This window comes from Myotis daubentonii, chromosome 2, assembly GCF_963259705.1.
Source record: "Myotis daubentonii chromosome 2, mMyoDau2.1, whole genome shotgun sequence".
NCBI lineage: Eukaryota > Metazoa > Chordata > Mammalia > Chiroptera > Vespertilionidae > Myotis > Myotis daubentonii.
Window position 1 is genome coordinate 133652449 of NC_081841.1, and position 15428 is coordinate 133667876.

The 15428-nt window shown below is 42.1% G+C and overlaps 1 protein-coding gene across 8 annotated transcripts in view; it reads right to left on the reverse strand.

Annotated features, from left to right (window-relative positions):
* Positions 1-15428, reverse strand: part of RB1 (RB transcriptional corepressor 1) — a 212614-nt gene that overhangs the window by 162421 nt on the left and 34765 nt on the right. For 7 of the 8 annotated variants that reach the window (XM_059684618.1, XM_059684628.1, XM_059684629.1 and 4 more), the window contains exons 3-4: positions 11988-12103; positions 8346-8465 (exon numbers count right to left, since the gene is read on the reverse strand). In XM_059684618.1, the coding sequence (XP_059540601.1) occupies positions 8346-8465; positions 11988-12103 (236 nt within the window). Of the gene's footprint in view, positions 1-8345; positions 8466-10214; positions 10253-11987; positions 12104-15428 lie in introns of those variants that run through there. The other variant, XM_059684623.1, reaches the window with a different exon arrangement.

Genomic DNA, 15428 nt, shown 5'->3' on the forward strand with positions numbered 1-15428 from the left:
TGGCAGGGGCTGAGGCAGAGGCGGTGAAGGGCAATCAGGCCAGTGGAGGGAGCAGCGAGGGGGCGATCAGGCTGGCAGGGGGGAGCGGTTAGGGGTGATCAGGCCAACAGGGGGAGAGGTTAGGGGATGATCAAGTCGGCAGGGGAGGACAGTTGGGGGTGATCAGGCTGGCAAGGGAGGGCAGTTAGGGGGTGATCAGGCTGGCAGGGGAGGGCAGTTAAGAGATGATCAGGCCAGCAGGGGAGCAGTTATGGGGTGATCAGGCCAGTAGGCAGAGGCAGTTAGAGGCGATCAGGCAGGCAGGCAGCCCTGAGTGGTTAGGTTCCAGTGGTCCAAGATTGCAAGACAGATCCACAGGGATCGGGCCTAAACCGGCCATCAGACATCCCCCAAAGGTCCTGGATTGGAGAGGGTGCAGGCTGGGCTGAGGGACACCCCACCCCCGGTGCATGAATTTTGTGCACTGGGCTCTAGTGTATATATATATCCTATCTAATAAAAGAGAAAAATGGTAATTGGCGTATGACGATACGCTTTTCATTGGCTAATCAGGGCTATATGCAAATTAACGGCCAACTATGATTGGCAGTTAACTGCCAACTAAGATTGGCAGTTAACTGCCAACAAGATGGTGGTTAATTTGCATATGTAGGCACAATGCAGGGAGGCGAAAGGGAAAGCAGGAAGAAGCCCCCTGCCACTGACAGTGATTGGAAACCCAGGGGGGAGCTAAGAGCTGGGGGGCAGGGCAAAGGCGGCCCTGGGGCCACCTTTGCCCTGCCCCCCAGCCATGATCGGAGAATCAGGTGCCTTTTCTGCCCTGGCCAGCGATAGCAGGAAGTAGGGGTGGAGCCAGCGATGGGAGCTGGGCACGGTCGAAGCTGGCAGTCCCAGGAGCTAGGGGTCCCTTGCCTGGGCCTAAAGCGGAGCCCACGATCGCGGGGCCGCTGCAGCTGCGGGTCCCCGCTGCCCGGGCCGGACGCCTAGGCCAGAGGTGTTAGGCCTGGGCAGGGGCGGAGCCTGCAACCGCGGGGAGCTGGGGGTCCTCTGCCCAGGCCTGACACCTCTGCCGGAGGCCTCAGGCCTGGTCAAGGGGCCGATCCGGTGATTGGTGATCGGAGGGTGATGAGGGGCAACTCCTCTGGCCGAGGCATCAGGCCTGGGTAGGGGGCGGAGCTGGGGATTGGGGGGATATAATGGTCCCCTTGCCCAGGCCTGAAGCCTGGGTCAGAGGCGTCAGGCTTGGGCGAGGGGTGGACCAAGCGATCAGAGGGAGATGGGGGTCCCCTGCCCAGGCATCATTCCTGGGCCAGAGGCCTCAGGCCTGGGTTGGGGCCAGAGCCAGTCATCAGGGGGAGATGGGGGTCCCCTGTCCAAGCCTGACACCTCTGGCAGAGGCGTCAGGCCTGGGCAAGGGGCCGATCCTGCGATTGGAGGGTGATGGGGGTCAACGCCTGAGGGCTCCCAGTATGTGAGAGGGGGCAGGCTGGGCTGAGGGACACTCCCCCACACACACCCAGTGCACGAATTTCGTGCACTGGGCCCCTAGTATATATATAAAACCTTAACAGAATAGGCACTATTATGAACTCAACTGACACATTAGAAAACTAACCAGTAAAGTTAGATAATTCACATGTCCAAGATCACACAATATATGTTGGAGTCTAGATTAGAATCCAAATCTGTCCGACTCAAAAAATTACATTCTCTTCAACATCAAGCTCTAGTGGGGCCTCCCTTTTTTGGTAGGGCATCATACCAGACTACTACTTTAAAGAAAATTCTTTGTGAACTCTGACCTTGTGTCCTATTTACTAACCTGAAATAATGAATGTTTACACTGGCCTAAAGGGAATGGGAGGTAGGAAGAACCTAAAAACTTCAAAAATGTCAGTACCATATTCTATTTTCTAACTTTCTATTCTAACTCTCCCTTAGTTTCCAAGAGAGTCATAAGTATAATGGATCACTAGAAGGTAAAGGAAAGAGGCAGACACAAACAAATACCCAAGAAGATTTCTAATCTCATAAAGCAGAGCAAAACCTAGAAATATTCAGTTAAAATTATCACAGCAGGAAACAAAACAAAAAAAAATAGGACTGTACTTCAAATCATTCTCACTAAAATTCTGTATGTAGAAAGAGTCTGATGATTATTTCTGATACCAGAATTTGAGTTACCAGTTTTACAGAATAGATTTTTCTTAAATATTAGCATCAAGAGTTTTTGCCTAATTTTTTATACAGGTAACACATATTTAAGTTACTTACATAAAGCCTCAGTTAACATTTTGGTACACTTCTTTCCAGTCATTTCATTCAATGTATTAGTGTCTGGGTTTCTTCCTTCTGCAGTTATAGTATATTAGAGGCCCAATGCACAAAATTAGTGCAAGAGTAGGCCTTCCTTCCCCCCGGCAACCAGCACTGGCTTCCCTCTGCACCCAGTACCCGGACTTCCCTCCAGCCCTGGCTTCATCTGGAAGGACATCCAGAATGATGTCCAGTCTAATTAGCATACTACCCTTTTATTATTATAGATCCTGCTTTATTTAACATTGGAAGAATTTTTTCCATATTGACATTACACCTCATCAAATTTTAATTTATATTTATAATATGATATACTTAGATTATATTTCTAATATTTTGTTTATTTCCGTTGGGCATCAATAGGTTGTTTCAAATTTTTCAGTGGCGTAAATAATATTGTGATAAAAATCTATAAAGCTTTCTAGTATTTAGGGTAATATTCTTAAGATAAGCTCCAAGATATGAGATAAGAGTTTATAAACATATTTCAGGGACAGAAAAGCATTTAGAAAGTCCCTATTAGGTTAAAAAAAAAAAAAAGCCAAGACAAAAATTGTATATACAATATGATCTTCTCTATGTAAAATAATATCCAAAGTAAAGAAATATCTCCAGTGTTAAAGGTTTGGGTCACTCATATTTTCTGATTTGTGCCTTTCTGTGTTTTCCAAGTATTTGACAATTAATTCACATTCCTTAGCCAAATTACTTATTTTTTAAAAATTAAAAAACATTTTTAATTTTTTCCCATGCAAAGAGCTTCTACTCTACACAAGAAATACAAAAGAAAATAATGAGATAAAAACTCTCAGCAAGGTGGGAAGAGAAGGATCATACCTCAACATGATAAAAGCCATATATGACAAATCCACAGCCAACATCATATTCAATGGACAAAAACTAACACCATTTCCCCTAAGAATAGGAACAAGACAGGGATACCCACTCTCACCACTCCTGTTCGATATAGTACTGGAAGTATTAGCCATTGCAATTAGACAAGAAGAAGAAATAAAAGGCATCAAAATTGGAAAAGAAGAAGTAAAACTGTCCTTATTTGCAGATGACATGATATTATACATAAAAAACCCTAAAGACTCCATCAAAAAGTTGTGAGACTTAATACATGAAATTGGCAATGTAGCAGGATACAAAATTAACGCCAAAAAATCTATGGCATTTCTATACACCAATAGTGAACTTTCAGAAAGAGAGACTAAAAAAAAATCCCATTTACCATGGCACCAAAAAAATTAAGCTACCTAGGAATAAACTTAACTAAAGAGGTAAAAGACCTCTACTCAGAAAACTACAGGACATTGAAAAAAGATATAGAAGAAGACATAAACAGATGGAAGGTCATACCATGTTCCTGGATTGGTAGAATCAACATCATTAAAATGTCCATTTACCCAAAGCAATCTCTTAATTCAACGCACTTCCCATTAAAATACCAACGGCATATTTCACAGGCCAAGAACTAACTCTCCAAAAATTCATCTGGAATAAAAAAAGACCCTGAATAGCTGCAGCGATCCTGAGAAAGAACAAAGTATGTGGGATCTCAATACCAGATATCAAGATGTATTACAAAGCCACTGTTCTCAAAACTGCCTGGTATTGGCACAAGAACAGACATATAGATCAATGGAATAGAATAGAGAGCCCAGAAATCGGCCCGAACCAATATGCTCAATTAATATTTGACAAAGGAGGCAAGAATATGCAATGGAGTCAAGATAGTCTCTTCAATAAATGGTGTTGGGAAAATTGGACAGATACATGCAAGAAAATGAAACTAGACCACCAACTTACACCATACACAAAAATAAACTCAAAATGGATAAAGGACTTAAATGTACTACGGGAAACCATAAAAATACTAGAAGAATCCAAAGGCAACAAAATCTCAGACATATGCTGAAGCAATTTCTTCACCGATACAGCTCCTAGGGCTTTGGAAACTAAAGAGAAAATAAACAAATGGGACTACATCAAAATAAAAAGCTTCTGCACAGCAAAAGAAACCATCAACAAAACAACAAGAAAACCCACTGCGTGGGAAAACATATTTGCCAATGTCATATCTGATAAGGGCCTAATCTCCAAAATTTATAGGGAACTCATACAACTTAACAAAAGAAAGATAAACAATCCAATCAAAAAATGGGCAAAGGACCTAAATAGATACCTTTCAAAAGAGGACATTCAGAAAGCCAAGAGACATATGAAAACTTGCTCAAAGTCACTAATCATCCCAGAGATGCAAATCAAAACAACAATGAGGTACCATCTCACACCTGTCGGAATGGCTATCATCAACAAATCCACAAACGACAAGTGCTGGAAAGGATGTGGAGAAAAAGGAACACTCGTGCACTCCTGGTGGGAATGCAGACTGGTGCAGCCACTGTGGAAGACAGTATGGAGTTTCCTCAAAAAACTAAAAATGGAACTCCCATTTGACCCTGTGATCCCACTCCTAGGACTATATCCCAAGAAAACAGAAACACCAATCAGGATATATGCACCCCTATGTTCATAGCAGCCCAATTCACAATAGATAAGATCTGGAAACAGCCTAATTGCCCATCAGTAGATGAATGGATTAGAAAACTGTGGTACATCTACATGATCGAATACTATGCTGCTGTAAAAAAGAAGAAACTCTTACCATTTGCAACTGCATGGATGGAACTGAAGAGCATTATGCTAAGTGAAATAAGCCAGTCAATGAAGGAAAAACACCACATGATCTCACTCACTCATGGATAATAAAGACCATTATAAACTTACTAGAGGCCCGGTGCACAAAAATTTGTGCACTCGGTGGAAGGGGGGGTCCCTCAGACTGGCCTGTGCCCTCTCGCAGTCTGGGACCCCTCGGGAGATAACAACCTCCTGGCTTAGGCCTGCTCCCGGGTGGCAGAGGGCAGGCCCGATCCCTAGGTGCAGCCCCTGGTCGGGCTCAGAGCAGGGCCGATTGGGGAGTTGGGGTGCCTTCCCCTGTCATGCACAGAGCAGGGCAGACTGGGAGGTTGCGATGCCACCCTCAGTCACGCTCAGGGTAGGGCCGATTGGGGGGTTGGGGCACCGCCCCCTGTCACACTCAAGGCAGGGTCGATGGGGAGGTTGCAGCGCCACCCCCTGTCACGCACAGAGCAGGGCCCATCAGGGGGGTTGGGGCTCCATACCCTGTCATGCACAGAGCAGGGTCAATCAGGGGGTTGGGGAGCTCCCCCCTGTCATGCATAGAGCAGGGCCGGTCAGGGGGTTGAGGAGCTCCCCCGTCACTCACAGAGTAGGGCTGATAGGGGAGTTGGGGCACCGCCCCCTGTCACACTCAGGGCAGGGCAGATGGGGAGGTTATGACTCTACCCCATCACACACAGAGCAGGGCCCATGGGAGAGGGTGGGGGGTTGGGGCACTGCCCTCTATTACCCACAGAGCAGGGCCGATCAGGTGGTTGGGGCGCTGCCATTGTCACACTCAGGGCAGGGCCAATGGGGAGGTTATGGCTCTACCCCGTCACACACAGAGCAGAACCCGTGGGGGGGTTGAGGCCCCGCCCCCTGTCACACACAGAGCCGCAGGGCAATCAGGGGGTTTGGGCGTTGCCCCCTGTCACACTGATCCTGGTGCCAGGAGGCCTCGCGGCTCCGCTGATCCCGGTGCTGGGAGGCATATTACCCTTTTACTATATAGAATAGAGGCCTGGTGCATGGGTGGGGCTGGCTGGTTTGCCCTGAAGGGTGTCCTGGATCAGGGTAGGGGTCCCCACTGGGGTGCCTGGCCAGCCTGGGTGAGGGGATGATGGCTGTTTGCAACTGGTCACACACCCTTCAGGGTGGGGGTCCCCACTGGGGTGCCTGGCCAGTCTGGCTGAGTGGCTTAGAGCTGTTTTCAGGCTGGGACTGAAGCTCCCAACCGCTCCTTTTTTACTTTTTCTTTTTTTTTTATTCTCGGCCAGCTTTAGCTCTGAGGCCTTGGCTGCTGAAAACAGGTTTCTGGCCTTTGTTTACCGTCTGTATTTGATACAATGTTGCGGTCCGGCTGGCTGAAGCCCTGCTGAGTAAAGCAGGTTTCTGGGGTTTTTTTAGCTTCTTTATTTGCAACATAGTTGCTTAGAGTTGCAGCTGAGAGGCCGGCAAGTCAGGCGGGGAATGTTGGAGTTATCCATCACTGAAGCAAGCAAGACTCCCTGTTTGCATCAGCTGCCTGGCTGCTGGCCGCCATCTTGGCTGCCAGTTAATTTGCATATCTCGGCCCTACTCTGTGACAGGGGGATTAGCCAATGGGAAGGGTAGCGGTCGTACACCAATTACCATGTTTCTCTTTTATTAGTGTAGATGATCAAAAATAGATACAGAGGCAGAGCTGCCTCGAACAGACTGTCAAACTATAGCGGGAAAGCCGGGGAGGGTTGAGGGGTGGGAGGGTGGGGGTTTAAGAGATCAACCGAAGGACTTGTATGCATGCATATAAGCATAACCAATGGATATAAGACACTAGGTGGTAGGGGAGGCCGGGGGATTGTTAAAGGTGGGGGGGGGAAAGGAGACATATGTAATAATCTTTGTAATACTTTAAGCAATAAAACAATTAAAAAAGAAAATAATGATGACCAATGCTACCATATTACAATTAAAAACCAGAAGCAAGAAAAATTCTTTCAAAAGGCCCTAGGCCACCCTGGCCAGTTTTGCTCAGTGGTTACAGCATCAGCCTGCAGAACAAAAGGTCTTAGGTTTGATTCCAGGTCAAGGGCACATACCTCGGTTGCAGGTTCAATCCCCGGGCCCTGTTGGGGCTCATGCAGGAGGCAACCAATTGATGTGTCTCTCTCAATTAGATATTTCTCTCTCTCTCTCTCTCTCTCACCCTCCCGCCCCCACCTCTCCCTTCCACTCTCTCTGAAATCAATGGAAAAAATATCCTTAGGTGAGGATTTTTTAAAAAGCCCTAGGCCAATCTTTCAGTTTTCTTTCCACTTTTCTCACTCACAATCATACCTCTGAGGTTGGACTGACATACCAACCAAATAGAGAAGGAAAAATAAAAACATCCATTTGAAAAGATGTTTCTTTTCAGCTCTTATCTCCATATTCATTCTCCCCTGAATATTTAATAAGGACACATCTTTTTTCCCTTCTCCTCTTAAAACTGCTTATTTAGCCAAAACATTCTTTCATATTCTTTTACCCACATGAAATGAGCCCCAAAATGAACATAGTAATAGGCACATGCCAAATTAAGAACTATAATACTAAGAGTGCAGACTTGGATGGAAAGTACTATTATATTAAAAACTTAACCTAAGTTTATCTGAATTTCATCTTTTTCCTAGTTGAATAAAATATCTTCTAAACCACCACTGGGAATACAATCATGGCCTGGTAGTATAGATTACATATACCTTCCATCACCAATATGTTTTCTCTTTCTAGATTAAATAACATCATTAGGAAGAAGTTTAAATTTAGGTCACTCTTCCACTCAAAACTGTAAGTCTTCTCCCAGAGAAGGCTAAAGTGGGAACTAAGCTTAAAGTTTGGTAAAATAAATGGGAACATGAAAATATAGAAAAACAATTCATTTTGGAAAAAACGTTCAGAATGCATATACTTGGATAAATTAAAAAGCAAAGAATTAATAAGAAAACTTATAGCAAAGGGAACAAGTCTAAGGGGTAATACCTAATAACTTTGCCTGGCTGGTGTGGCTCAGTAGTTGAGCATTAACTTATGAACCAGGAGGTCACAGTTTGATTCCTGTTCAGGGCACATGCCTTTCTGTGTTTTGGGCTCGATCCCCAGTAAGGGGGCGTGCAGAAGAAGGCCAATCAATGATTCTCATCATTGATGCTTCTATTTTTCTTTCCTCCCTTCCTCTCTGAAATCAATAAAAATATATTTTTTAAAAGATACCTAAGAACTTTGCTAAATATGTAATAGTTCCCAGATGGAATCTAATCATGAACAATGACATAAAAAACCAGGGTGTAATTCTAATAAAATTTTTACTTTACCTTTCTAATTTGCTGTAGAGTGCACACAATACATTATACTTCTTCAACAGTCTTGACATAGCATTATCAACTTTGGTACTGGTATCAATTTCTTTTAGTAAGTAAAAAAATTTATAGACACTACAAAGGAAAGAATAGAAAAAAGTGAATTGCAATTTTAAAAATTTATTTTATTTCATTTTCAAAGCATAGACATTTCAATTCAAAATATAATTAGCTCTATATCAAATCACTATTATATCCTTTGGAATTAATTATTTTTTTATTTTCCTAGAATTTGAAGAGAAAAATAACCTACTAGTCTTCAACCTATACCCTTATATCTATATACCTATGCCTACATCTATTTATCATTAAGAATATAAAAACGATAATAAAAGACATACATAAGTATATATTTATTTCCATTACTTACCTATATGTTTTAAAAACCATAAGTTCACATTTATTTATCCAATTCCAACATAAACTCAATTGTTTCATTTCATGCTTATAACTCTTCATTGACAGTGAGAAAACCTAGGATCCATTTATCTTTAATTTATTGACTCAATCTCCCTTTATGTAACCACCTTGCATCTCCAAAGCTACCCACTCCCCCACATGGGTACTCTCCTCTCCTGTTCCAACTGACTCCCCATTCCTGAACCGCCCTCAAGTGTAGCCAGCCACCAGACCCATTCATAGGCTGTCCAGCAACTAAAGTTATAGGTTTCATTCCAAAAAATGGGCTGCAGTACTCAGACAGTTATCTTGAGAACTAGAAAAATAAAAACTTCAGCTATTAGCAAAGGGCACAAAGCCCAAAGAGAAGGTTATTAAAAGTTCCCTTGATATAGAAGGGATTAGGGCAGGCATGACACACTATGTGGAAAATCCAATAAAGGAGGGGAGAAATGATATGGAGTAGATGATCAGATTGCTACTTAGAAAAGGGAGTGGAGCAAATGTATAGATATATACAGGAATAAACGACATCAACCTTAGAATAGCATTTATTCAAGAACCACTCAGTTTCAGTTTTAATGAGATATATGGCATTACCTATCCATGGAGCACCATGAAAACTGTGAACTGTAAATACAAAGCCTTCTTTTCCTAGGTTTAACTTATGTGACTATCTATTCCTTCTGTGGCCCTCCTCTGAAGAAAAAACAGAGGCAGGGTAGACAGGTAGGCAGGCCGGCATAAAAAGCCATAATTAAGACACATAGATCTGTTGAAAACTACATATTCTAGAGCAATGCTCCATGAGTAGATACTGGTCTGTGAAATGTTTGTTACCAGTCCCCAATTAAACACAAGTACAGAAATTAAGAGTAAGCATGTTATGGCAATTTGACAATACTTTTATACCTGCTGAATCTGATAGTAAAAAGTTTAGTCCTATGTCTACTCTGATTTTATTGTTTCATTTTTTATTTTTATTTATACTACATTTTTAAAAAAATATCAGTCTGTAACACATTGGAAATAAAAAACAACTAGTCCTTCACCAGAGCACATTTAAGATGCAATTGTCCAGGTAACACTCCTGGATAGTTACCAGAACACTGAAAGTTGCATAAGAAAAAAGTATACCAAATACATTACTATATTTATTTATGACGTGCCCAAATTATAAATCAGGTTGCTCTGTGAATACTCAAGAAAAGGGGTTTGGAAAAAGCTTTGCCAGGAAAATTATTTTATATTATAGATAAAAGATGTAATAGCCTTTCTCTGTCATATTCATTTAATAGTCTATGAGTATAATACTGTATTGCAATCATCTGTTTAATTTTATCTTCCCCACTGAACTGAGTTTCTTGAGGTCAGAGATTATTTCTCATCTTTATATCGTTAGAACCTAGCATAGTATTATATTACCTAGCAGTTGTTTAAGTTTTCTTTCTTTCCTTTTTTTTTTTGTGGGGGTATGGCAGATAATGGGGAGACAGGGCTACAGAAAAAAAGAGATTAAGACCCAATCAGTGCCTAAGATGTTACAGGTATTGACTATGAACTACAGTAAACCCTCGATTTTGCAGACCTTGATTTAACGGATTTCGGAATTAACAAACAAAATTTCTAGTCCATATGTTACATGTGAAAATTAACACTCTGGTTAATTTTTAAATACTTTTAGCCAAGATGTGCTTATAATTAAATTAACATTTTAGTGAATAGGCCATATGTTGGAAAAAACACTGTAGTAATTCCACCAACATAAATAAATATTATATATCTACAACTATAGTCTACATATTTAAATCCCAGTCAGGGCTTGTAAACAATATTTGGGAATGATTAGCTATAATCTCACATCATGTGCAGTAGGTAATTGGTTCTATTGTCAAATGGCGTGACTTTCTGCAGCAGCTTTAACAAGTTAGGGCAATGTTCCCATGTGCACTAAGCCAAGCCCCAGCCTTGTGCCTTTGTTTATTCATGTGACTCATGAATGCATGCATTTACTGAAGCTATTGAGTATAAGTTTAAAATTACAGTGATATATATAGAAAACTTTTCATACATACTTAATTACACAAAACATGTCTACAAAAGTAAAAATAGGTAAATTAATTTGTCAATTTAACATACGCATTGGAAAACCTACTTTATTATATAACGGACTTTCAGCTTTAATGGAGACCCCCTCGCCCAAATTAGCCCATTATATCAAGTTTTTACTTTATTTACATCTCTATACATCATAACTTAATTCTCGTAATTCTCTGAAGTAACTAATAATTTTCACTTCACAGATGAGGAACTTGAGACTAAAGGCTCAACAGTTTGCTCCAAGTCATATAGCTTATAAAACAACAGAACCCAGTTTAAATCCAGTTTATGTTAATCCAAACATCCATATTATTTCTACTCTTCTGAAGCCACTAAATCATTTGCTGAATGGATAAATTAATGTGAAAATTTACTTAAATATTTTGATTACTTTTCAGCTACATAAAGACTACTTTGATTTAGCAATTTTATTTAATAAAGTTAAACTGTGAAAGCTCTAAAAGGGAAGCCAATTCTAATTCCCTAGGTCAGCAATTTTCAACCTTTTTCATACCACATAAACTAATTACTGAAATACTGTGGCATACCAAAAAAATATATATTTTGCTGACCTGACAAAAAAGTAGGTATAATTATGATTCATTCACATTACTTGACAATTTAAGGCAAAGGAGATCAATGCCCCTAACTAAATAGTCATGTTATGCATGTTTTAAAAATTCTTGTGGCACACGTTGAAAATCATTGCAATAAGTTAAATATGATTATACCAGACCTATGTTTCCACATTTTATATAGAGGTAATAAGAAAAAGTATGACCAAAAAATGAAACAATTTAATGTATCTCATTTAAATAAAACAACAATTTTACTTAATTTTAGATGGCTTTATCCAACCGCTACAATTAAGAAAGTTTAAAGACAGTGAGAGACATGATGATAATTTTGCCAGGACACAAGTTGATATATTTTTAAAAAGTTCAGCATAAATACACTTTCATTAAGGGCTCCATGAGAGAATGATAGTTCATTAGTTGACCTAAGTCCTTTATGTTTCATTTACTAATGTTTATTAATAGGAAAGTTCAGGTGTAATTTTCTTTAATAGTAGAGGCGATATTGATGAAAAATTTTTACCTGGTTTCTATGTTTTTCTGCAGCTCAGTAAAAGTAAATGGCATCTCATCTAGGTCAACTGCTGCAATAAAAATACAGATGCCCCATACTTCCTTTTTATTCTGAATATAACTTTCCTGAAAACAAACAAAAAGAAAATTCAAGTATTTCATTAAATCATTCACAACTGAATACTGTGTTAAATTTGTGTTATGTGTAATTGTTTATTCAACATAACAAAGTAGTACTTAAACCCTTATGATGGCATATACTTGAGAGCATTTAATTCTATACTATTAACGAACACTTACATTTTATATTGTAAGACAAAAAATACTAGAGAGATTTTTAAAAAGTTAAGTTACAACTTACTGTGGAAAATTTAAGAGTCAGTCAGTTCTTTGAAGTTCATTTTTCAATAATCCAATGTCATCAAAGCCAAGTTAAAAAATTTCAGAGTTCAGAAATTTTAAAAATAAATTCTTTAAAAAACAAGCCCATGCCCTAGCTCAGGGGTGGGCAAACTTTTTGACTCGAGGGCCACAATGGGTTCTTAAACTGGACCGGAGGGCCGGAACAAAAGCATGGATGGAGTGTTTGTGTGAACTAATATAAATTCAAAGTAAACATCATTACATAAAAGGGTACGGTCTTTTTTTTTTTTTTTAGTTTTATTCATTTCAAACCGGCCGGATCTGGCCCGCGGGCCGTAGTTTGCCCACGGCTGCCCTAGCTAGTTTTGCTCAATGGATAGAGCATCAGCCTGCAGAATGAAGGGTCCCGGGTTCAATTTGGGTCCCGGGTTCAATTCTGGTCAAAGGCATGTGTCTGGGTTGTGGGCTCGATCCCCAGTTGGGGGCATGTAGGAGGCAGCCAATCAATGATTCTCCCATTGATGTTTCTAGCTCTCCCTCTCCCTTCCTCTCTGAAATCAATAAAAACATATTTTAAAAATAAATAAATAAATAAAACCTGCTTTCTAATTTGATTATCTTCTTTTTGCTTTCATTCACTCATTATTTTAGCAATCTTCTGATTTATGTATATTTTAATTTTGTGAAATTCATATCTCTGATCCATACTTGCTTTCTTACAAAATGAGAATTATAATGCATACCTTACTTTGTAAGAATTAAATGAAATGAATGTCTTAGCATAATATCTGGCATATAATTAGTATTCCATTAGTGATGGCTTTCATTATCAGAATATTTTTCATCATTATAATGCACACTTTTCCCCTAAAAATGTATACCACTGTCTACAAAAGTTCAGTTTTGTTGGTAAAACTTGGATTAAATTGAAAACAAAAGGAATATTAAATTATCTGATGTTTTATTAAACAACTGTAACTATTTGCTTAGTCTTAATTGGAGATTACGATAAAGCTGAAAAGAATGTGATGCAATTTTCATTGTTTTGAAATTCCAATTATATAAAAGCTTTAGGAAAAGAATTGTTCTAGACCATCCAATTTATGCATAATAAAAAGCTTATCAGTATTTGATTTTAAACTTTTCATTGATTTTATCTACTTTGGTAATAATATCCTAAAACTTATATTACAACTATATACCAACTAGAATCCTATCTAATAAAAGAGAAACATGGAAATTAGCCGTACCTCTGCTACCCTTCCCATTGGCTAATCAAGGCGATATGCAAATTAACTGCCAACCAAGATGGCGGCCGGCAGCCAGGCAGCTTGAAGCGAACAGGAGGCTTGCTTGCTTCAGTGACAGAGGAAGCCAATATTCCCCACCAGCCGCTGCCGGCCTCTGAGCTTGCAGTTTGAAACATTGTTACAAATATAGAATCTAAACAAATTCCAGCAACCTGCTTTAAGCCCGCCGGGGATCTCAGAGCTGTAGTTGAAACAGTGTTTCGATTATAGAACCCAAACAAAACAGATACCTGCTTTCAGCAGCCAAGGCTTAAGAGCTGGAGCCAAGCCTCAGAGCTAAAGCTGGCCCAGAATAAAAAAGAATAAAAAAAAAAAAAAAAGGAGCGGTTGGGACCTTCAGTCACCCACCAGTCTAAAAACAGCCCTCAGCCCCTCACCCAGACTGGCCAGGCACCCCAGTGGGGACTCCCACCCTGATCCAGGACAACCTTCAGGGCAAACCAGCCGGCCCCCACCCATGCACCAGGCCTCTATTCTATATAGTAAAAGGGTAATATGCCTCCCAGCCCCAGGATCAGCGGAGCCGTGAGGCCTCCCGGCACCGGGATCAGCATGACAGGGGGCAGCACCCAAACCCCCTGATCGCCCTGCGGCTCTGTGTGTGACAGGGGGCAGGGTCACAACATCCCTATCCACCCTGCTCTGTTCGTGACAGGGGAAAGCGCCCCAACCCCCTGATCAGCCCTGCTCTGTGCCTGATAGGGGGGAGCTCCCCAACCCCCTGATCGTCCTGTGGCTCTGTGTGTGACAGGGTGTGGGGCCCCAACCCCTGATTGGCCCTGCTCTGTGTGTGACAGGGTGCGGCGCCCCAAACCCCCCCCCCCGTCCCCACGGGCTCTGCTCTGTGTGTGACAGGGTAGAGCCATAACCTCCCCATCGGCCCTGCCCTGAGTGTGACAGTGACGGTGCCCCAACCCCCTGATCGGACCTGCTCTGTGGGTGATAGAGGGCGGTGCCCCAACCGCCCCCCACGGGCCCTGCTCTGTGTGTGACGGGGTAGAGCCATAACCTCCCCATTGTCCCTGCCCTGAGTGTGACAGGGTGTGGCGCCCCAATCCCCTGATCCGCCCTGCTCTGTGTGTGACAGGGGGGAGCTCCCCAACCCCCTGATGGGCCCTGCTCTGTGCGTGACAGGGTACAGAACCCCAACCCCCCTGATGGGCCCTGCTCTGTGAGTGGCAGGGGGTGGCGCCACAACCTCCCCATTGACCCTGCCTTGATTGTGACTGGGGGCAGTGCCCCAACCCGCCAATCAGCCCTACCCTGAGCATGACTGAGGGTGGCATCACAACCTCCTGATCCGCCCTGCTCTGTGCATGACAGGGAGTGGTGCCCCAACTCCCCAATCAGCCCTGCTCTGAGCCTGACCAGGGGCTGCACCTAGGGATTGGGTCTGCCCTCTGCCACCCGGGAGCAGGCCTAAGCCAGCAGGTCGTTATTTCCTGATGGGTCCCAGACTGCGAGAGGGTACAGGCTGGGCTGAGGGACCCCCCCCCCCGAGTGCACAAATTTTTGTGCACCGGGCCTCTAGTGTTTAAATAAAAAAGACTGACAATATCATCCGGCTGGTGTGGCTCAGTGGTTGAGCATTGACCCATGAACCAAGAGGTTCGATGCCCTGTCAGGGCGCATGCCCGGGTTGCATGCTTGGTCCCTAGTAAGGGGAGTGCAGGAGGAAGCCAATTGATGATGTTTCCCATTGATGTTTCTATCTCTCTATCCTTCTCCCTTCCTCTCTCTCTAAAAATCAATAAAAACATTTAAAAAAAAATACCAAC